General features: G+C 39.1%; 1 protein-coding gene across 1 annotated transcript in view; it reads left to right on the top strand.

Moving 5' to 3' along the window:
• The window catches only part of Wdr7 (WD repeat domain 7), a 279897-nt gene that overhangs the window by 59435 nt on the left and 195842 nt on the right, over window positions 1-24620 (top strand). The window contains exons 15-16 of the mRNA XM_038330658.2: window positions 15725-16494; window positions 18385-18473. Coding sequence (XP_038186586.1) covers window positions 15725-16494; window positions 18385-18473 — 859 coding nt within the window. The remainder of the gene's footprint in view (window positions 1-15724; window positions 16495-18384; window positions 18474-24620) is intronic.

A 24620-nucleotide genomic window follows, 5' to 3' on the forward strand; every position in this document is an offset into this window, starting at 1 on the left:
TCTAGTCTCAGTTTCTGGCCTTATTAACAGTATCAGGTGTGGGTTCCATCTCCTAGAATGGGCTATTAATCCAACCAAAACATGTTTGGTTACTCCTATAACATTTAAGCTGCTATTGCGCCAGTATTTCTTGCAGGTAGGTCACTGGTGTCAGTCTGGTGAGATTAGTTACTTCTGCCCTCCTCTAGTTGTGTGTATCATATGTTCTATCACTATGATGGAACTCAGTGGTAAAACTTCTAGTTGGGCAGCAACTTCATTTCTCCATGTTCAGTGATGTAAGTGGTGACTTCAGCAATAGGGACTTACCATCAGGTTGTGGAAGGTAACCAGTAATACTGACAATTACCTGTAATGTTTGTGGGTGTGGTCTGTGGGGCCTCTTTGACCAACAATTCAACAAGATGCAACTCATACTGGTACTGGGGATTTTACTTCATATCATATGTCTAGTTTATGCATTGCCTCCTCCATTAAATGGTAGCTCCATTTAAATTGCCTACTCCATTATATTAGTCTAGAAGAAATCCAGAAGTTCTCATCCTCTGTGGGAACAAAAGCAGAACCTCTTTTACAAAGCACAGATCCTTAGACCTGTATTTTAAAGTCAAGATACCTTTCTTAGCAGTTCCTAGAATCAAATGTCTCTCTCCAGTCAAAACACCAAAAGAAAACACAATATATATAATCCAAATTCTCTGTACACATTCCATCTTTCCATGGCTTATTATATTTTTACTTCTTTTAATCTGACTGTCTGTACTCTTTAAAAACTTACTCTTTTTCTTCCATTCTTTTTGAGGCCTTCAATTCATTCTCTCCATTTCTGAGGGCGATCTCTCAGCGTCTCCCTAGTTAGCGATCTCACTGGGGCCTCTACCTGTAGTGCTTGCACTACAGGATGGTACGTGAGCCAGCAACTAGGCTGGAGATTTAAAAACATACACATACATTCAGAGATACGGGGACATGGGTCATCTTTGAAACAAGAGTGTCCCCTTTATTGTGCTTAGGGGCAGCTTATGTAGTGCTCTGGCCACGCCCCAGCTCTCGGGATCTTTCAGCTGCAGCCACCAGAACCCCCTCCTCTGCCATCAGGGTCTTGTGCTCAGAACAGCTGAAGGCTGCTCAGAGCAGAGAAAAACAAGTTGTTTACAGGAAATTCAGGGTCTGGGTGGTCCGCAGTCCCCAACATACCATGGTCATTCATGTCAGCTATTTCTATCCTGCTCCCCCCAATATAATTTTCTTCTGCCTGCAGAACCACTTATGACTTTTTAATGCAAGTCTGCTCACAGTACATTTTCTTAATTGTGGATTGTCTGGCAGTGTCCTCTGTTTAAGAGTTTTGTAACTTGACTCATGAGGGTCACCCTGGGGCCTTATACATATTAGTTATTTTTAAATTTATCTATCTATCTCTATCTATCTATCTATCTATCTATCATCTATCTATCTATCTACCTAATTTTTAGCTTCTTTATTTATTTATTAATAATTTCCACTTCCTCCCATCCTCCCATTTCTCTACTACTCCCCTCCCCCTCACTCTCCAGTCTTTTCTCATTTTTTTAAAATTTATTTATTTATTATGTATACAATATTCTGTCTGTGTGTATGTCAGCAGGCCAGAAGAGGGCATCAGACCTTATTACAGATGGTTGTGAGCCACCATGTGGTTGCTGGGAATTGAACTCAGGACCTTTGGAAGAGCAGGCAATGTTCTTAACCTCTGAGCCATCTCTCCAGCCCCCCCCCCCTTTTTTTTTTCTTTTCTCATTTTATATACCAATCCCAGGTCCCACTCCCTCCTCTCCTTCCGCTCCCTCCCACCCTCCCATTCACTCCTCAGAGAGGGTAAGGCTTTCCATGGGGAGTCTACATAGTCTAGCACATTACTTTGAGGTGGTACAAGGGCCTCCCCACTATTTCTAGGCTGAGTTAGGTATCCCTCCAGAGAGAATGAGCTCCAAAAGCCAGTTCAAGCAGTAGGGATAAATCCTGGTCCCACTGCCAGTGGTCCCACAGACTGCCCCAACCATACAACTGTCATCCACATTCAGATGATCTAGTTTGGTCCTATGCTAGTTCCTTCCCTGTCTGGCTGGAGTTGGTGAACTCCCATTAGCTCAGGTAAACTGTTTTAGTGGGTTTTCCCATCATGCATATTCTTGACTTCTTTGCTCATGTTCTCACTCTTCCCACTCTTCAGCTGGACTTTGGGAGCTCAGCTCAGTGCTCTGCTGAAGATCTCTGCCTCTGTTTTCATCAATCTCTGGATAAAGGTTCTATGATGACATTTAAGGTAGTCATCTATCTGATTACAGGGGAAGACCAATTCGGGCACTTTCTCCTTTATTGCTTAGGGTCTTAGCTGAGGTTATCCCTGTGGATTCCTGGGAATTCCCCTGGTGCCAGGTTTTTTGCTAGCCCCCTAATGATCCCCTCAATCAAGATATCTCTTTCCTTGCTCTCCCTCTCTGTTCTTCTCCCATCTCGACCATCCCGTTCCCTCATGTTTTCCTCCCCCTCCCTTCTCCTCCCTTCTGCCCTCCTATCTCCCCTCACCCCCAAGCTCCTAATTTTCTTAGGAGTTCTTGTGTATTTCCCCTTGACAAGGGGATCCATGTATGTCTCTCTTAGGGTTCTCCATGTTCCCTAACTTCTCTGGGTCGTGGACTGTAAGCTGGTTATCCTTTGCTTTATGTCCAATATCTACTTATGAGTGGGTACATACCATGTTTGTCTTTCTGGGTCTGGGTTACTGCACTCAGAATATTTTTTTCTAGTTTTATCCATTTGCATGCAAATCCAAGATGTTACTGTTTTTAACCACTGTGTAGTACTCCATTGTGTAAATGTACCATGTTTACTTTATCCATTCTTCGGTTTTGGGGCATCTAGGTTGTCTCCAGGTTCTGGCTGTTGTGAATAATTAAGCCCTCTATTCAGATGATAATCAGATAAGTCATCTTTCTCTTTTCCTCTGGCCTTCCTTGCCCACCAGTCTAATTCTTGCTGCAGTTCTCCATTAAAGCGTGTTTACTTGTTATATATGTGAAAGAGTACTGTAGGTTGTACATGCATGAGCTCTTTCATGTGTACATGAGTGTATATATAGCTTACTAGTAATTTATATCTTAAAATTATTTTATAGTTTTGGATAAAATACTTAAAATTTTCAACTCAGGTTGTCAACTTTTTCTCTAGTTTGAAAGAAGTGAGTTTTAAATTTCTACAAGTACAAAATGAATGATTCTATTAACCAGTAAAAATAAACTAAAAGTTATAACTAAAGAACTAATAATAAGTATATATATTTTTTGCAACTACATTTTTTGGTGCTTTTCCTATTTTGAATAATTCTTAAATTAGACATGACTAGATTATTTATGATGGTTTATAACACCATCAAATAATAAATTTCCAAGGGTCTATCTGAAACAGCCATATGATTCTAATTTGTTGTTGGTCATGTACCTTTTACATAGTAAACATTCAGTGGACTTCTAAATGGACTCTATTGTGCATAGTCAATGTAATGCATCATATCCCAAGCCAAAGAAAAGTGATTTTTCTATTATGGCTTCAAATTCAGATTTTGTTTTCCCTTGGAAAAACATTAACAGAAGGCATTTTGTGTTAAGTGGAAATTTATATTGCTATGGTATGTATGAGATACAGCAGAGTTTTTTTAATCATCCAATATTAATTTAATTATAGATTGCCAAGGAACACTCAGTAGAGTCAATCTATGACCTCAGTAACCATAGCCTCTTAGTTTTCATATGTGATTCTTTATCTTTAACTCGACTTTGAGAAGTGGAAATATAAGGTTTTTTCTTTTAGCTAATTATTGATATTTTGGCAATTTGAAGAATTAAGTTCTTTTAGTATTTGTGAAAAATTCTATTCTTTATTAGAACATGTAATGTATTTTGAAACTTTTTGACTTTTATATTTTTGCTACAAAATAATTGACTCAGTCAAGTTCAGTAACCATTTATTGATTAGTTAGGCACTGGAGAGCCAAATGAATAAGACATGATTTCCTCTTAGGAAATGTGAACAGATAAATCGCAAAGCTCTGTAGCCAATGGCATGGTGAGAAATGCAGGAAATTTTGCAGAAGTCTGTCCTAGCCCGCGGTGATCAGGATTGGTTGTTTAGAGAAGGGATATGTGGAATATATTTAGAGGGAGAAGGGCAGCACTGTGCTCAGCACAGAGGGCCGTGGAGAGACCCTGCTCCATCAACGTCGTTGGAGATCCAACTGGAAACCAATAACAGTGGAAAATAAAGGTGGGTCATCTTGGACCAAGGGAGGATGCTCAGTCTTTTACCTTTTATTTTAGTGTCTTTCAAAATTAAAAAAAAACTTTAGATTTTGTTACTCACATGGATTTTTACATGTAAGCCAGTCAATAAATTTGATAAGAAGGAGTACAGTGGAGAATTTAAACTCAATAGTTGAATTGAGTTGTGTTCAGTGGGAGCTGATGATTGATTGGGTTGAGTAATAAGGAAGGTTTATTCAAAGGTCCCCTGATTGATTGAGTCGAAAGTGTCTCTATCAATGTGATATTGAATGTACGAGTAGGTTTTACAGGGACAGTAAAGTGCTGTTTGCTTGGTGTATGGTGAACCTGAGGTGCCTGTGTGTTGCATATGTTAGGATATTTGTTGGGAGTCATAGGGCAATGGGATCCACACATTGATGACTCCTTGATCTATATGTCTTGTTCTTAGTTCCTTGGAAGTAAGGGAGATCATTCATATACAGACTCTTAGAAAGAACAGCTCTAAAGGGAGCAGAATAGGGAAGGATTCGGGTAGGAGAAATAGAACATATATGAGGGAAGCCAGGAGAACGTGCTGGTCAACAAAGGAGGACTCAAGAGGTGCAAGGCAGAAGAGATGACTATGTTAAGTGCAATCAATGTTAAACCTTTGAAGGACCTAATGCGCTTGCTAGCCTCTTCCCAGGAGAAAGTAGACTGTAAAGATTAAAGAGATACTGGGAAAAGTAGAAATAGGTAGCAAGTATGAGAGGAGATGGAAGGAGCAAGAGAGCCATTAGATGGAGGTGTAGTTTTGTAGACGGCAGGGAATGCCCTTGGCTGAAGGTGAAGAGCGACCAGAGAGGGGGAGCTTTAAGATGGGGAAGGGAGAATTGTTCATTGATAAATGAGGAAATTCAATTTAGGGGCAGAGCATCGGCTTTGTGGAAGAAGGAAACCTTATTGAAAAGATTGAGGAGATGCTGATGTTTGAATGGGTGTGTTCTGGGGTTAGTGCATGGGAAAGAGGGCAAAACATTTCTAAAGCTGCATTTTAAGGGAAGTCCATGGGGGAAGCGAGGACACTGAAGTAGGGAACTGAGAGTGACTGAGGTTCAGGGCAGAGAGTGGAAGCTAAAAACAAAGAAGCCAGACTGAATGTGCAGTTGTCATGGGCTAGAGTGAAGGCACATGGGGAACAGAGCGTACTTTTCCTTAACTGTTGCCGAGTGCAGTTCTGTCACTCAGAGATTAAAGAAGAATGATTGGTGTGGTTCAGCATAGCGTAGCAGTTGGATGAGGGAGGTTGAGACTTGCGTCTTTGAAGGAGTGGTGGAACCCAGTGACATAACACTCCTATAATGGCGGTCACCAGACTGCTTCATGGTAAATCATCTGGGATCTCAAATCTCTAGAGGCCGCCCAGTTCCTGCCACAGACTTTCTGATTCAGCTTGTTGCAGGTGCAGCAGTGCACTGAGAGTTCTCGGAGCTCCCGGCCATCCTGATGTGCAGCGGTTGTGAAGCGCTGCTCTGAGTGTGAAGAGCAGATGTGGCGGAGTTTTCAGTTCTAGGAAATTAGGGCACGAATGTTCAGGATTTCTCAGGGAGGGGCGGCTGCCTGGTGAGCATGGCCTGTAGTCTTCAGCTGAACCAGCAGGGCAGGCAAGATGACTGGAGTTGAGACAGCAGGGACCTGTGAGACTCTCTGTGGCTCTCAATTTTAGGTGATGCGAAAGAGCTTTCCAAGAACTGCTATTTCTCTCTGGGTGAAGGGTTCACATTAAGAAACAATGCCATCTAAGAGGCTTTGTGCAGAAACATGACTGGAGAATATGGCTCAAGAATAGGACTTTCACATGCTTTTTCTAGTGTTCTGTGAAATAATAGCTTCAAATTCCTTTGAACAAACTAGATACTGCATTTGAAGAGCAAGACAAACATAAGTCCATCATTTTTGTTGTAGTAAAACACTAAACATCCTATCTACAGATTCAGTGTATGCTCATATGTAATAAAACCTTGTGCCATTGCTTGGCATGTCACATGAACAACTGGTAATTGAAATATCAAGTCTCTTGAACCTGTAGCTAAATGCTAACATGACTGTAAAGAAATACAAAGCTGGTACTGTTTGCAAAATAAGCAATTGTAACCTTAGTCATTTGCTTTGGTACTAAATGATTTTGTGATTATATCCTATGGTCCTTCCTATTTGAAATTGTTCTTTGGCCTTTAAGAGAGTTTCTGAACCACCAATAGCCACAGGCAATAAGTTGAAGATCACTTATCTATATGTATGGTGAATTTTCCTGGAATGACCAGGAAGGGTTTGTGACAATTACTTTTTGAAATTTTAATCTTTTTTCCAGTATGGAACTCATAGTGACATATATGGGTGATATTGCACACCCTGAAATGAACTTTGGATGGAAATATATTATTTGGTCATCACAGGGAGTCAGGATTTTGCAGATCTTTGCCTATTTCTCACATTCATTTCCGCACACATGCGTGCACACTCTTATCCAACAGCATTCAGGCTTGCTGCAGAGCATCTTGTCTCAGGCAAGTGGCTGGTCGGAGGAAAAGCTGGGAAGGGAAAGATAAAGGCAGGAGGAAGGGCTTTTGTCAGCATCAATCAGGGTTGAGTATTTACGGTCCAAAAATTCTTGGTTTCTGGTCTCTTTTTGTGTGTATTTCTGTAAATGTAGCCCTTGATGTTTCATGGGACTGAAACACCTTGTATTAACTCCTCAGCTGAGCCTGAGTCCAGGATTGTCAGCCAGCAGCGCCAAGTCAGGCCGTCAGGGTCCACTGGTCTTCCTTCCTCTCTGATCTCTGCTTCTTGGCTTGTGTTTCTGTTCTAGCCCTAATTCCTTTGTCTGACATGTGAACAAGTGGGCACGATTGTATCCATTTCTCTTTCTCTACATCAGGTTGTTAATCTCAGTACCAGTGAGTGAGTGACTGTGAAGACTGTCCTTGCTCTGCTCTGCTGCAGTAGTGTCCTAGACTCTGCCCACTGGGTGCTGCGAGTCCTTTGTTGTGCCTGTTTTCTGCATTTGTTGCGGTATCATGTCTAACTGGAGTACAGAATGTTTGTAGGGAACTGTGGCCACATACTCATTACGACTTTAAACAACAAAACAAAGCTGGCACCTCAAACACAATTGGAAAGCTGTGCCTTCCAGTATTTCCAAACTTCATTGCTAGAATTGACTGCACAGTAGCATGTGGAGAGAGGACTCTGTGTTCTGCCCAGCTCTCCCTTGACTCAGTGTGAGTAGCCTAGTATTTGAGGGTTCCTTTCCTGACGACACCTCTTCCATCTCTTGAGTCTCTGCAGAACTAGAATAATTCAGGACACATGGGAAATAACATGTGGGTGCAGAAAGAGCGATTTCCTCCTATATTTTCACCTTGGATTTATGGTTCTCCAAATTGACTGATGAACCTTTTAGCTCAGTTTTGTCTTTAGCTTCAAAATGGGAATAATTGAGTTATAATGAAGTTAAATGTTACAAGTTGCTCTAAATATTAACACAATGTGTACTTACTGCACACTGGTTTAATACTTGATTGTTGATTGATTTCTGCATTTGTTCAGCATATGTTGGGTACATGCTATGAGCTAGGTCCTGAGCTAGGACCAGCTGGAAAGTGCTTTAACCACACCCACATGGAGCAGGTGCTGCCACTGAGCAGCTCCTATTCTGGCCTGGGAACCAGTGTGCAGTTCATAATGTGACTCTCTGACTACGTAAGGTGTGTACCATTGGGAGAGAGTCCCAGGGAGATAGCATAGCAAATGGGATGTCAGTGTGACTAGGAACAGTGGGCGTGGGCCACCATGGTGGTGATGAGAGAAAATAACAACTAATAGGTTGAAATTTAAAAAATAAAATTTCTGCCCTGGCAATGCTGAAGCATGCATGAGCAGAACATATATGGCGGTTCTGTTGAACTTGTCTATATTGGGTTTCAAGGTCTAAATTGATGAGGACGGCTGACCAGGTTGCTTCCTCTGGAGAACACCAGATCTCATTACAGATGTGGTTGTTGGGAATGGAACTCAGGACCTTTGGAAGAGCAGGCAGTGCTCTTAACTGCTGAGTCATCTCTCCAGCCCAACTAATAGGTTAGAATCTGCTAAATTGTGTTTCTAAAATGAGGAATCATGTACCACACTGATCCAGGGTTTTGTGTTCTCCCTTTCACTTTAGTGTAGTTTAGTTCTTACCAAGTCATCCCCCAGAATCTCACCGTGGACCCTTCATTTAAAAACAAGCCAAGAATCTGACAGAAGGATGTGCTTCCAGCAGGGGGGTGTTCGGAGTTTGCAGGCCGCCTCGCTGCCATTCTCCTGCCACAGCCGCCCCTCCGCAATCCCCTGCAGTTAGTTTTACTCTTTCCGTGTGTCTCTTTGACACACTCACTTGATATAAAATGAGAGGAGTGTTATCTTCCTTCTCCCGGAGAGGGGAGTACTGCTTGTATTATCTCCTAGCCATTCTCAGCCCCTGAAGTGGGTAGTCATTTCATTATTTGGAAGACAGTTTGGATGCAGGGGAGCTGACCATGTAACAGTCTGTGTTGTTACGGAGAGCTTCAGATCCTGCTGTTTGGGGCTCTTGGCTCTTTGGCTTGACTTGGAAGTTGATTTCCCATGCTTCTGTTGTAAAGACTCTTTTTCAGTTTCTAATATTTAATACTCATGTAATAATAGCCTATGATCTCTAGAAGAAATACATTCAAAATATATTTTCTGTGTAAGGCATAATGGATGTTTGCATTTAATATTTATAATTACATATTATTTATGTCTTGTTAAATAAGTTGCAATAAAATATAAGTGCTTTACTCCTTCATATGTTTAATATTTTTTTTACTTTGTGCTTATTTATGTGCTTGTTAATGGAAGCACATGGAAAGAGAAAATGACAGGAACCGTATTACTATATTATCATCCACACCTGATCGAGGGTTCACATCCCATCCTAAAGCAGATTTTTTAAGATAAGTATCGTTTTGTCTATTTCCAGAAGAGACTGGCCTGTGGTATGGCCATGGCCCTATTGTTTAATTCCAATGTGACTGAATTCTCTGAGGAACTCTTGTTAACCTAAACTAACATGAAGAAACAGTAGTACAACAGCAGAGGGCGCCAAATAGCCATATTGGGCAGACAAATTTTCCTGCTAGTTTTGTGCCTCCTCCAATCCCTTCCCTCTTTCTCCTCCTTCCTCCCTTCTTTTTTCTTGATACCTAAAATGGTCAATATTGAAGCCACTGCGTGACTATTTTCTAATAGGTGAGGAGGATTTCCCTCAGCTACTTTATTTTAAAAGTACAATAAGACATCTATTTTTATTCATTGTGCCTTTTACATTTATTATTATGCATAAAAACTTTAGAAATCCCTTTTAATCACTTTCATCAATAAAATCTCTTGTACAAAACAGAAGGGGAAATGAATGTTTGTTTCTTTTTACTGCCAAAAAGATTTTGATATAAATCAGTTTTATACTATACGTAGGAAGCATAAGTTGTTTAAACCATTCATTATAAACAAGATACCTATGCAAGTATGCATTTTATAAAATAGTAAATTAATATTTGTTAAGTAAATTTTTTGTAATCTAGTTTAGAATTTAGTATTGATATTTAAAGAGGGGTCCATGCATATCAGCTAGACCCTCATTTTCTAACCCATCCTTAGAGTCTTTAGTCATTAATTTCAAAGCTAATTCTAATTTGAAAAATATATCACCGACATCTAGGGAAACAGCTCAGTTGATAAAGTGGCTGCTATAGAAGCATTTGGACCTGTCTGAGTCTGGGTCTCGCACCCATGCATTGCTGGGCTTAGCAGTGCACACAATCTCAGTGCTGGAGAGGTGGCACAGGGTGAGCTGAATTGGTGAGCGCTGAGTACAGGAAGCCAAACAGCTCACATCAGCCTCTGGTCTACACGTGCATGTGCATGCACCCATACAGACACACATACCCAACAATCTGTGCCATGCGTGCACACGCGCACACACATGCCAATCAACATTTCCACCTTGCATTTGATTATGAAGATCAGCTAACATAATACTTGATAGTACAAATCAACTCTGTTTTTAGGTAAAACCCATATCAAATGGTTTTATAGATTGGATTCAGAAAGAATAATTAATCACAAGACTATTTAAAGGTAGCATTGAAAACTGGGTTATTGAACAATGATTTCAAAATAAGTGAGCTTTCAAGTCAGGATCAATGAAGTGAGTGGTGAGAGAGTAAAAATTCTTATAGTCAGTGGGTAAAATGCAATGCACTTAAAATCCTAAACCCTTAAAGACCCTTAAAGCGTCTTGGTGTTCAGAGACAAGCTGGCAGGTGTTCCAGCAGACCTGCTTTCATCTAGAATATATTCATTTATATAAAATGCTGAAGCCTCTTATATGTACATGGCAACATTATTTCTCTGAGCATTCTGGATTGTTTTGCGTGTCTCTTTGTCTGTGGGGTCTACCACATCTGCCGTGTTTGTGTGCTGGGATTCCAGCATGCGTGAAGGAACCCTTATAGCAGTATGGTAGTTCTGCTGTTTTCCTGGGTTTTGCGGGAGATGCCATTTTATCTAATGTTCTTGCCACAGCTCCACTTCCAGTGGTGCCAGCAGCCCAGTGTTTTGTCACTCTGTGTTTGCTCTGGTATTGTGTTTTAAGTCACTTCTCCTTTTCATAAGATTTTAAATGGTGCTGGGCACGGCGGCAGATGTGCTTAAAATCCCAGTATTGTGGATGTAGAGACAGGTGCGTTTCAGTAAATCCAGGACAGCCAGGGCCACACAGAGAGAACCTGTCTCAAAACAAAAGAAATCCCATATGGCTAAATGTGTACTTTCTAAAATGAAAATTGCAATAATTCAGATACTTAGAATAAGCATAAAGCAAATATGTCTACTAGCCTGTTATTTGAGTGTATATATGTCTATAATTGCATTTCTTAGCAAAGTGGAGACCCAGTGATTTCCCTTTTTAGCCATTGTCGGGTAGATTTTCAACTATTTCTTTAAGGATGAATATCTTGTTTTCTCCAGGCATGTTAACACAGTAGGTCACTCCACAAATGTTTATTGAACTGAATTTAATCCTGTTCTGTGATAACTTTAAGGTGAACTAATTGTGCATCCACATTCCGGGGATTCTAATAAATGTAACAGAGTGCCCCATCTAGGACGTCCTCACAGTTAACTTGGAAATTGTTGTGACTGAATCAAGCCGTCTGTTTGGAGGCCTATATATTTCATCATTAAGCCAGGAAAGCGTTGGAATTTGCTAGATGTTTTTGTTCCTTTCCCACAACTCACCTTAGCATCACATTCTAGAAAACCAGACCTGAGAGTGATTAACTCTGTCATTTCTTTACCTTTAGCAAAAATATCCTCCTCACAACTTTGGTGGGCGTCCACCTTTTGTTGTGACAGATTGTCTAAGTAAGTAGAATTGGTTGTCAGACCTCGTGGTGTGAGAAACTGCTCATCCACTGGAATCATGATGAGTCATCTTCTTTCCTTTCCTCCTTCAACCTTACTGTGTTTTCCTCTGCTATATTTTGCATTGGTGATGTTGTTTTCTTTATCTTTTGCACTCTTTTTGTGTAGATTGCTATTAGGTACAGTATTTTTTTTTAAAATCACAGGACACATTTGGTAGCTGAGAGGTTGTAATAAAAAGAATCTTACATAGTCACACACAGTCATGGTATTAATTAGATAACCTTTCTGTTGCGAGCATGTGGCTGACTGCTGGAACACCTTCAGAAGGAGATAGAGACGCCCACAGAGCTGGGGGTGCTGATGGGCACATGTGTGGCTGACATTAGATGAGACGGTTTGAAGTCTGTCTACCTTCTGTTTTCTCTTTTGCCTTTTTTTTTTAAGCCTTTCTCATGGGTTCAGTAATTTCTTAGCAAAACTTGTTTGATTTTATGTTGTTTGGCTGATAATAGCTTTTTTTCCTAAAAGAAAGAAGCAGATACTTTTAAAAAAAGATTTTTTATTTATTATGTATACAGTGTTCTGCCTGCAGGGCAGAAGAGGGCACTAGATCTCACTACAAATGGTTGTGAGCTACCACGTGATTGCTGGGATTGAACTCAGGACTTCTGGAAGAACAGCCAGTGCTCTTAACCACTGAGCCATCTCTCCAGCCCCCTGTTGCAGATATTTTGTGGAGAGAACATCCTCAGGAGCAGGTGGAGACCTTTTCCTTTACCCGATGTTACCCATTTCTTCATACCTATCATCGGAGCTGCACACCCAGGATTGGTATTTTTGTCACATCGCCTGTGTTAATAACTAGAATAGATCCTGAGCTACAGCAACAGCTTAGAATATAGTGCTGCTGCAATTATTAATTATGATTTTCACATCAATATTATATTGGGCATAACACACATATAAGGTCATACATGATTCACTTGAGTTGGTGCTGGTAAGTCCAAAGCACTAGGCATAGTGTGTGATATTACATGTTCAGTGTTTCAAAGGAAAACGTGACACAGCTGGGAGAAATGAAAGGATCAAGCACCGTTCTTCCTTCTGTTCCATCTCTCACAGCCTTTGGGTTATTGCTCTTTTATCTCAATCATCTGTGTAGTTTCTGCCGCCTCCTACTTTATATTCATGACCCAGCTCTTGTTCCCTTGGCTAACAGGACTGTATCTGGTCATGTGACTCCCTTCATTGCTGTATAAAGTTGTCTGGGTCTTCAGTAGATAGATTCTTACACATTCCTTCTCACGCTGATTCAGGTCTCATGGTCAGGTCCAGGAATCTGTATTTTCCCAACTCACCTGATGATCCTGCCTTAGTGACGCTCTGCATTGCAAAAGCAAGTTCTGCAGCCTCAGTGTGGTCTTGTTAGCCCTTAGTGAACTGTGGCCTTGGTTCTTCATCTTGGTCACCTGTGGTTCCTCAGCACCTACCCTCTGCTTTTCACCGCCACCGTCCTTGTCTATACTTTTCTTTCTATCTGCTAGGAGTGGTTTTAGCTCAAGTTAGCTCCCTGGGCACCTGAGATGGAATTGGTGATTTCTTAACCATATCCCTTTCATTTTGTATTAACTCTTTTTTTCTATTATTATTATTATTATTATTATTATTATTATTATTACTACTACTACTACTACTACTACAGATTTTCACCTCCTCCCCTCCTCCCATTTCCCTCCCCCTCCCCCATTCCCCGTTCTCCTCCTTCTCCAGTCCAAAGAGCAGTCAGGGTTCCCTGCCCTGTGGGAAATCCAATGTCCTCCCTCCTCCATCCCGGTCTAGGAAGTTGAGGATCCAAACAGATTAGGTTCCCACACAACCAGTATATGGAGTAGAATCAAAACCCAGTGCCTTTGCCTTTGGCTTCTCAGTCGGCCCTCCATGTCAGCCACATTCAGAGAGTCTGGTTTGATCACATGCTCCATCAGTCCCAGTCCAGCTGGCCTTGATGAGCTCCCATTAGATCGGCCCCACCGTCACAGTGGATGGGCGCACCCCTTGCGGCCATGCCTTCCTTGCTCATGTTCTCCTGCCTTCTGCTCCTCATTTGGACCTTGGGAGCTCAGTCCAGTGCTCCAATGTGGGTCTCTGTCTCTATCTCCATCATCAACAAAATAGAAACAAAGAAAACAATCCAAAGAATCAATGTATTGACTCTTAAATACTATGACTATCATATTAGGAATATTCTTTATGTTGTTTACTGTAATATAGAAAAAGTTATATCATCCTTTAAACATTATTCAATTCAGAGAAGTTTATATGAAGGAGGCAGTGACAGCATCTGCTTGAGTAATTCTTTGATTAATTTTTGGATGGGAACAACTTGAGATGTTTTATGAATGATGATACAGGAAAAGATACAGGAAATGGAGAAGAAGTGGTCCCAGGGTGAACGAGTGCAAAGGACCAAATGTTTGAAATTGTTTCTGGAAAGGATACGTGATTTCATGTAAGTCACAGGGTGGTGATTAGAGGGGAAATGAAAGCACACACAAAAGTTTACTCTGGAGGGTGTTTGGTGCTTTGCAAAGAAGTCTGGATATTCTTCAGTTAGAAAATGCTATTGAGAATCTCTGAAGCCAGCAGCATAGTTAGGAAGGATGGAAATGGAGACAGAAGAGAGAACCAGGTGAGGGGATTTATTACAGAGAGAGTTGTTGAGCAATTATGAAGGTTTTAATAATGTTCTTTGTTCATTTGCTAGATTCTCTGGTTGCACAAAATGAATAAGGCATAGTCTGTCCATGTCTTGAAATTGCCCCTCAGAATTAGGAAGCTATAAGTCACTAAACGATAACGTATAAATGTTTCTAAGATATCAAAATATATGAGACATGGGGGATGTAAGATGTTAGGGAACTAACTGTACTGTTGGCTCACTTTTTCCTAGGAGAATCAGAGTCCTCTCCTCAACATGAATGAGATATAGTTGACAAGTAGAATATACATACTCAAGGCATTCACTGTACTGATTTGATGTGCATTTATGTTGTGACTGAAAATTAGGGCCGTGTAGACCAGGTAGACGGTGACTTAGAGGAGAATAAAGGAAGATTCGTGCAAAAGGAAAATGGAAAGGATTTGTTTGTTAGGAATCACAGATATGGTTCAAGAGCCTGTTTGTTAAAGCTGAAAGGGGGTTTTATAAATGAGCCTTGAATTTGGACTGATGGAGTCTATATTTTATTATTTAGATTTATTTTCTTGTTCTGACAAAATAGCATGTGCTAATTACATTCTGGCATAACATGCATGATTTTATACTTACACATGCATACATATTAGCATCACATAAGGGAACTTAGTATATACTCTTGTCTCCAGAAGACAATGTCAGATACAGAAAAGAGTGAAGGACCCGACCTGAAGAGTCACAGAGCCTCTACACTGTCAATAGTATTGACTAAAGTGGACAGTAAGTAAAAGAAAGAAATAGAAGGAACATGGTCAGGATCAACTTACTTTTATGATCTAAGACCCAGAAGACTTGACTGTGCCTTTAGAGGGATTTGCTGAGGGAGAAAGACTGAGAGTAAGTGCCAAAGGAAGGGTTCCGGTGTGCGGTGCTTCAGAAGGACGCACAGCTCCGTCGGGGCAGTCACAGTGCATTTTCAGAGTCTGCTAATGTCGCTGACTCCCATGTCAGTAATAAGCTTTTATTAATGTATACTTGGTTTTAAATTAATTTGTATTTTAATGATTGTGTCAGTGGAAAGTCATGGTATAAGCTCATATCTTTTACGTGTTGCTGGTTGACAAAGATATTTTAATTATCTAGAAGCCCTAAAAAGACAGCTTCATAAGCATTTTAATTCAGCTATTTGTTGTTCATTAATGAATGTTGAGATTAAATACTTTGAATTGTAACTATTTTTGAAAAATATTTGTTACAGGGGAATTTACCTAAATATTCTCATAACTCCCTGATGGTTCAAGCAATAAAGACAAACCTAACAGACCCGGACATCCATGTGCTGTTCTTTGATGTGGAAGCTTTGATTATTCAACTCCTGACTGAAGAAGCCTCTAGGCCGAATACTGCACTTATTTCCCCAGAGAATTTGCAAAAAGCATCTGGCAGTTCAGACAAAGGGGGCTCCTTTCTAACTGGAAAGCGAGCAGCAGTTCTCTTCCAGCAAGTGAAGGAAACTATCAAAGAGAACATAAAGGAGCATCTCCTTGACGAGGAAGACGAGGATGAGGAGATAATGAGGCAGAGGAGGGAGGACAGTGATCCCGAATACCGGGCCAGCAAGTCCAAGCCGCTGACCTTGCTAGAATACAATCTTACTATGGACACGGCAAAATTATTCATGTCCTGTCTTCACGCCTGGGGTTTGAATGAAGTGCTGGATGAAGTTTGTCTTGATCGCCTCGGAATGCTCAAACCACACTGCACGGTGTCCTTTGGTCTCTTATCGAGAGGAGGTCACATGTCGTTGATGCTGCCTGGTTATAGTCAGGCTGCCGGGAAACTACTGCATGGGAACGCAGAGACAGGAAGGAGGCTGCCGCCAGCCGAGGGAGTGGGAAAGGGAACCTACACAGTGTCCCGAGCCGTCACCACTCAGCATCTGTTGTCCATCATCTCTTTGGCAAATACTTTAATGAGTATGACCAATGCAACCTTTATTGGCGACCACATGAAGAAGGGCCCGACCAGGTGTGACTATGTAGTTTAATTTTATTCTTCATTTTCAAAAGGGATGAATGGCCATACGCTGTTGTTATTGTTCATTGCACTTTTGTGTCTCGGCTCTGCACACATTTCCACGTTACTGTCACCTTAGTGACTTCCCATTTAAACTGTGAGACAGAGACATTTCTAAAATGCCTAGTTTAAAACACCATAAAATTATCCAATATTATATGTATATATATATAGTCATACTTGGTAGCTATTTTAAATGGCTCTATAATTTAGGAGTTGGTCATAGACGATAGCTCTTGAATAAATCTTTAAAGGTTTTATTTAAGGTGGCTTGTTATTTTCTGAGATAACCCTAACTAGCCTGGAACTCAGCATAGACAAGACCAGCCTTGAACTCACAGAGACTGGCCTAACCTGCCTCCTGATTAAAGGTGTGGTCCACCACAAATGGCATTATTTTTTAAAATTATGTGCTTGTATGTGGTCTGCGCAGGTGTGAATGTAGACACTGTGGCTTATCGAAGAGGATATGACCTCACTGGAGCTGGAGTTACAGGTGGTTATGAGCTGCCCAGTGTGGGTGCTCTTAACCGCCTGCTGAGCCATCTCTTAGAGCTCCATAAATATCACCCTAAATTTACAGCTCATGAAGTCTGAACTGACATCCAGTTCAAATGTGTATCTGTTCACAGAGCTTTTCGCTGTAGTCTGTATGCAGTATTGGTGGGTCCGGTGATTGACTCTGGCATGTGGTAATGAGTACAGTCCAAATTTTGCAATAGGGAGGAGAAAACAACTTTTAAAACAGACTGCCTTAGCCGGGCGGTGGTGGCGCACGCCTTTAATCCCAGCACTCGGGAGGCAGAGGCAGGCGGATCTCTGAGTTCGAGGCCAGCCTGGTCTACAAGAGCTAGTTCCAGGACAGGCTCCAAAGCCACAGAGAAACCCTGTCTCGAAAAAAAAAAAAAAAAAAAAAAAAAACCAGACTGCCTTAAAACACAGATGTTATTTTGATGTTTTTACAATACTTAGCCTCTTAGCCTGAATGCTGTTTCTCAGAATTATGAAGACAGCTTGTTACTACGCGTTCTTAAAGTTGACCACATTAGTACTTTCAAACCTAAGAAATACTTAGATGGCATTTATTTTCTGCCATGTTCTGTTGTAATTACCCTGCCGAAATTCAGTGTCCTTAATCCTGTAAATACTTTTATATTGGTTGTATTTGAGCCAAAGATAAAAAAGAGACACTTTACCTTTAGACTCCAAGATTTCTTTATGCTTTATTGTCATATATATTGCTAAATACTTTTCAGATCATTATATTTATAGTCCATGAATTCTGATATGCTCACGGTAATGGGGTGGGCTGAAATCCCAGGATGGTAAGAGTAAAGAAGAGAAGACCAAGAATGGTTTTTACTTGTCAGTTGTAGTTCATTGGAGTGTTCAAAAATATGTGTTAAGACTAACAGAAAGTAAAAATCTTATTACAAAAACTATATTTTCTACTTCATAATGATGCAGTTTTTTTTGTCAGAACTTGAAATGGACAATGTAAGTAGGTACAAAACTTAGAAAATGAGCACCTTTTTGAAATACAAGTTGAAAATGTGGGCTGGAGAGATGGCTCAGCGGTTAAGAGCACTGACTGCTCTTCCCGAGGACCCGGGTTCAATTCCCAGCACCCACATGGCAGCTCACAACTGTCTGAAGACCCAGTTCTAGGGGATCTGACACCTTCACACCAATGCACATAAAATAAAGTTAAATAAACCATAAATTTAAAAAAAAAAAAAAAAAGGAAAATGTTCTGAGCCTGTTTCTTTCCAATCTAGAGAGTGATATTTTGAACAGCTCTGGAGATAGGAAAACGTTCAATGTCGTTTTCTTCTTTTAAAGGCCACCCCGACCAGGCACCCCAGACCTCTCAAAGTCAAGGGGCTCCCCTCCAACTTCCAGCAATATTGTGCAAGGACAGATTAAACAAGGTAAAATTAAATCTTACTAAGTAATTGACATGACATTTCAGCTGTAGAAACTGAGAAGGCATTGCTAATGTATAATCATAATATTTTGTTTGTCTCAGATTGTTATAAGAGAGAAAAGTTGTTATATTCCAGATGTAAATACAGATAATTAAGATGTCAGCTAAAAATAAATCAGATTTATTTGGAAATTGATAACTGTGCAAATTTCAGATAATTTTATTATATGGTCTTTGGCCTAATTTGTATGTATTAGGGCCACCTTAACTTGACAACAGTAGTTAACTGTGTGTATCTTAAGTTTAAAAGTTATACCTATTTTTAACTCTGCTTGGGAATGTTTGAAACCACAGATTTATGCTTCAGTTAGTCTTCTCCTGTTTGCTAGTGGCGTCCACATTTCTATTCACCAGTTGAAATGCCTATTAAACTCTTTATTTTTAAAAAATAATATGCCATAACTTTTATTTTAGCTTTGCTTTTCATTAGGATGTAGGAGCGTGAAAAGGCTGACTTTTTTCTCCTCTTGAAATTAATTCCAAACACTTTCATGAATTAATATGCTCAGTTGTTTCGGAATGTGTCTTTTCTAGCTGTTTACAGACCGGGGTGAAGATTAGGATGTCTATAGAGTAGATGAATCCTCTATTTAGGCTTGACACTTAGCAGCAAGTTAGCCATCGTGATGTGCAAATACTCCAGAGTTGGAGAAAGCAACAATCCTGACAGTAAAGAACTTCTGAAGCTTCAAATAAAGGGGACCCAGTTAGCACCATCACAACTTCTCTGGTGACCTCTCCCCTCCCCTTTTTTTATTTAATTTTTTTTGCTTTCACACATTTCTATTTAAATTAATAAGCTTTATGATATACTTTGTACTTTTTGAGAGTTACTTGATGATTTAGTTCACTGTATAGTGTGTGTGTATATATATATACATACATACATACATATATATATATATATATATATACTTTTTTCTGTTTGACCTCTATTGTCAAATTTTTTTAGTTTTACTGCTTTAGAACTGTAGTTTGTTATTTTTTTTGCTGTGTATCATTCTGTTGAATGAATAGACCACAATTTACACATACTTTCACTATTTAGATTTTTTTCCAAGATGCCCTATATTTTGTGTCAAGGAGATACTTTATATTCCTAATTTGTTGAGATTTTAACTTTGCTACTAATAGATGTTAAATTTAGTCAGATTTTCTTTCTGCATCTGTTGAAATAATTATGATTGTCCTCCTTTATTTTATTCTTCAGATAAAGAATATTGGCTTTTTGTTTGAAAAATACTTGGCATAAGGGTCACTCTTCATCCTGATGACTTATCCATCTTATAGATTATTAAATACAGCTAGTAAAATTTTGCTAAGGCATATGGTGTCCGTGGGCGTTTTAGAGTGCAGTGTCACTTCTGGCAGTGACTTTCTGTAGTTGATGGCGGGGTGGTGGCCTCACAGGGTGAGTGAAAGTGGTCCTTTCTCTGGACTTTCTAGGGTGGTTTGTGTAAATGAATATTATTTACTCTTTATTTGGGTTGTGAAAGAGTGAAAGCTTCATTAAGTGAAAGCTTGTAGGCCTGAAGTTTTCTCTATAAGGTTTTTAACTATATATTTTAATTTTTTGTGCATATCCCAGGCATTCTGGTTTTGTTTTTGTTTTACAATTTTCTTTAGTGAACTTTTTGACTGATTTATCGGGTAGAAGGTTTTAGAAATTCTTAAAATTCCCTTTCTCATTTCCATTATTCATCTTATATATGTTTTCAAAATCCAGATTGTTTAGTAGAAAACAATTTTTAGGATCTTCTCTAAGAATCAGTGGTGCTCAATTGAATTCTGTAATTTTTCTGCTTTCAATTCTTTGATTTATCATTACCACCATTTCATTATTTCTACTTTAAATTCACTCGTCTGCTTTTAGTTTGAGGGAATCTGAGGTTAATGACATATGACCGTGTCCTTGGCACCCTGATCGTTAGTACTGAAATCCCTCTCTGAATATTGCTTGGTGGCAACTCCTACATTTTCTATTGTATTTTTATTTGTTTTTGTTTATCGTTTGGCAATTTAGTGATGAAGTTTTTAATATTTTCAACATTTCCAAGATTTTCCAAAGGTCTGTCTGGGTTCTCATTGATAGTGAAATAACATTTCTTCCATAATTGGAATCCTTTGGAATTTTTTCATTTTACTGTATTTACTTATTTAAAAACTATATATATATATGTATGTATGTATATATATGTATATGTGTATATATATATATATATATATATTAGTGGCATGGATGTTTCAATATATTCATCTATTTTGGAATTACTAGGTCAAGCTAATTATTTCATATATTACATTTCCAGTGTGTACCCATACATATGTGGTGTGTGTGTGTGTCTGTGTGTGTGTGTCTGTGTGTGTGTCTGTGTGTGTGCATATGAGCACATGGTCTACCTTGGTGAACATACTGTGTCTATGTTAAGAAGTGTTTAATCTGGTGTTAGGTAGAGTATTTTATAATGTCAGGTCAAGTTTTTCTGTGATACTCAGGAATAATGTGCAGTTGATCATTTTCTGCCTACTTGTGTCTATTAAGTAGATAAGGTGATTGAAACCTGAAACCGTAATTATTCATTTGCTTATGCTTCCTTACATTTCTGGAAGATTGTTTTCATGTTTTTAAAATGCCTGTAATAGGCACATAATTTTTTATAACTTAATAATAACAATATTCTTATTATTTGGCTTATTTATTATTTTAAATGATCATCTTTGTACTTTCTAATATCTTATATGTCAAATATATTCTATTCATAATATTTAGCATCTTTAGTTACTATTGTAATCATATAACTTTCCCATCTTTTTGCCTTTTGTCTATTTGGAGCTTTGTATTTAAGGCATGTTTTTTATGTAGGTATCATGTAGTTACATCTTGCTCTTTTATCCAGTGTGACTTAATTTTGATTAAAATTAAAAACAAAGCAAAAGTTTGATTGCTTCGTTTTTGAGACAGTGTCTTTAGCTGTTTATATTTAATGTTATTGTTGAATAGTTAGATTTGAGTCTTTCTTTTGCCCCACTGTCTTGGTTTTTTTTTTTTTTTTTTTTTTTTGGCATCTTTTGGATTACCAAGTATCTTTGAGTCTATTTCTTCATAATTTTTTTGTGAATTTTGGAATTATTTTACATTGTGCTTCAAATATTTTTTCCTAGTGATCTCATATGTTTATTAGGTACTTAAAATTTCCTCATTTGTTAATGATGCCTTAAATTTTAAAATTTAATTTTTATAAATACTTATTAGCCTCTCTCTGTGTGTGTGTGTGTGTGTGTGTGTGTGTGTGTGGCCTTGCCACATGGTGTTGATAAGGTTTCCCTTCCCCAACTGCTCCACATCCTTCCCACTTCTCTACCCATCCAACTTCATGTTCATTCTCTCTGTATCTCTTTTTAAAAGTAAAAGCATAAAAACAAGAAGCAAAACAAACAGACAAAAGGCTAATAGAACAAAAAAATGGGAAAAGAAAGCAAAATGAAACAAAAACTGTACAAAAATACCAATGATTTTCTAATTTTTTTCTTTTCTTTTTTTTTCCCTTTTTTTTTTTTTTTTTTTTGACTAAGTACTCCTGGCCTTGGTTAGGCTGGAACCCTTTATCCACTCTCCCTCAGTACTGGGACCCTGTCTGACTTGACCTGTGCAAGTCTTGTATGTGCTGCCATGGTCTCTGTGAGTTCAGATGTGTCTGGAAGAGTCAACCGTCACTCTGGTTCTTCCAACTTCCCTCCTTCTCATTCACATACTTTCCTGAGCCTTCATGGGAGGGCTTGGCAAAGACATCTGTTTATGACTGGTTCTTTAAAGTCTCAGTATCCTCACATTGTCCAGTTGTGGGTCTTTGTGGATTCCCATCTGTTGCACTAAGAAGCTAGTTTGAAGAGTGTGGAAGGAGGCCCTGATCTGTGAGTATGACAGATCTTTCACAGAATAATAATACCAGGCTTTCCCCTAGACCCATAATCTATCTAGTCTCTGGTTTTGGCTTCTTTAGCTGTGTTAGCTGTGGGTTCCATCTCATGAAGTGGTCTTTAAATCCAATCAGTGATTGGTCACTCCCATAACATTTGTGCCACTATTTCAACAGTCTCTCTCTTAGATAGGTCACTGTTGTAGGTCACAGGGTTTGCGTCTGAGTGATATTGATAATTACTTTTCTTCTCCAGTAGTGTGCAGAGTGCCTTCTGATGTTTTGGGGATTCTATGGTACCCTTTTTTTCTCCAATGACTTGACAAGATGTAGCTCGTTCCTGGCACTGGAGGATGTTGCTTGGTTCGTAAGATGTCTAGCTGGAGTCCTAACATATATACATATACGAAATGAATCTAGATGGAGTCACCAAATAATAGGGAAGACAATGCCAACTTAACTGCCACTTTTAAAAAAAAATTGACTCATTACTCCAATTTGTTGTGGAAGCTAAAAAAATAGGGATTGTTATCTTGCTCACTGATTTTTTTCTTAAGTTGTTGGTACAGTAGCTGATTCATAGAAGGAGCTGGTAACTAATAAATCCTTATGTGCCCTTCTTTATGCTTTTAGGGAAATACTTCAATAAATAGGTTCTGTGAATATAAGGACAAAGTAAGTCCCTGCCTTCAAGGAGTGCTTATGCGTATTGGAGACATAGAGGAGAGGCTTCATAATAATGCTTTAATAGGTTTATTTGCTTTTCTACTAGAGTTTGAGCATCTGTGGCTCCTAAGCTTTGTCTGATTTTTGGGTTTTCATGTGTTTAGCTCAATTTAAGACCTGGTGCAGAATATCCTCATGGTAGGTGTGTGGTGGCTAATGTTACAGAAGTCCTGCTTTCTAAGGGTGTTTTTCTCTTCTCTTCTCTTCTCTTCTCTTCTCTTCTCTTCTCTTCTCTTCTCTTCTCTTCTCTTCTCTTCTCTTCTCTTCTCTTTTCTTTCTTTCCCTCTTTTTCTCCTTCTCCCCTCTCTCTTCTCTTCCCTTTCTCTTCCTTCTTCCCAGCATTATGATAATCATTAGCATTGTAGTTAAGGCTACTCAGCATTAAATAATCGTGCCTTTCCAGTGTGAAACTCTGAAAAACTTTATTTCTCAAGCACTGCATTTATTTTTCTATATTTTTGGATATCCTTTTTTTCCCTTATGAAAATGTAAGGGCTCTTTGTGCTGATAAACTAGAAGACTTTTGAGTTTTAGGCCAGTATGTAAAGAGCCCTTTGTCATTCAAAATGTTAATCTCTGTGTTACTCTTATCACAATAGGAGTGGGGGTGGATGGAGTTTAGGATAAGCTTCAAATGAAAACAGAAGAACCATCTATTCAGATAAAAAACATAGGTGTTATAATATTGAAAAACACATTTGTGCTATTAAAGAAAAGCTGGAGCCAATATTTACAGGCACGTCATATACAAGTTTGTTAGAATGATCAAGTTTTCCATGGGGCAGTAAGCAATTGATGAGGCTGGGAATTACAATTGTACTTTCTTAAAGGACCCTCCCTGGAAATATAATGGACCTTATGTCTCTTTCAATTATGTAAGAGAAAGAAAATCGTAAGTGTCCCTGCAACTTTCCTGCTTTAATAAGATGAGCAAATGATTTATGCTTTAATCTTCAATATCCATCCACAGAACTTTTCGGGTTTGACATTTATTATTAAACCTTGACCATTTTGAGTGCTCTTTTTTTTTTTCTAGTTTCTGAGTTTCCTGTATGGATAGCTGTAAAAAGCTGTGGCAAGAGTTAATTTCTTTTTTTCTTTTCTTGTTTTTTTTTTTTTTTTTTTTTTTGGTTTTTCGAGACAGGGTTTCTCTGTGGCTTTGGAGCCTGTCCTGGAACTAGCTCTTGTAGACCAGGCTGGTCTCAAACTCACAGAGATCCGCCTGCCTCTGCCTCCCGAGTGCTGGGATTAAAGGCGTGCGCCACCATCGCCCGGCAAGAGTTAATTTCTTAGTGAACTGTAAATGTGTTTCTAGAGTTTGACATTTCAGTTGTGAGATAGTGTGAGTAAAATTTTTTTATGTAGGTCCAGAGATTTTTAAATCTTAATAAATCTAAGTCCTTAATTTCTATTACTTGGTTTGTAGCATCCACAGGATTTATTAAAGT

Source organism: Arvicola amphibius, chromosome 5 (genome assembly GCF_903992535.2).
Source record: "Arvicola amphibius chromosome 5, mArvAmp1.2, whole genome shotgun sequence".
Lineage (NCBI taxonomy): Eukaryota > Metazoa > Chordata > Mammalia > Rodentia > Cricetidae > Arvicola > Arvicola amphibius.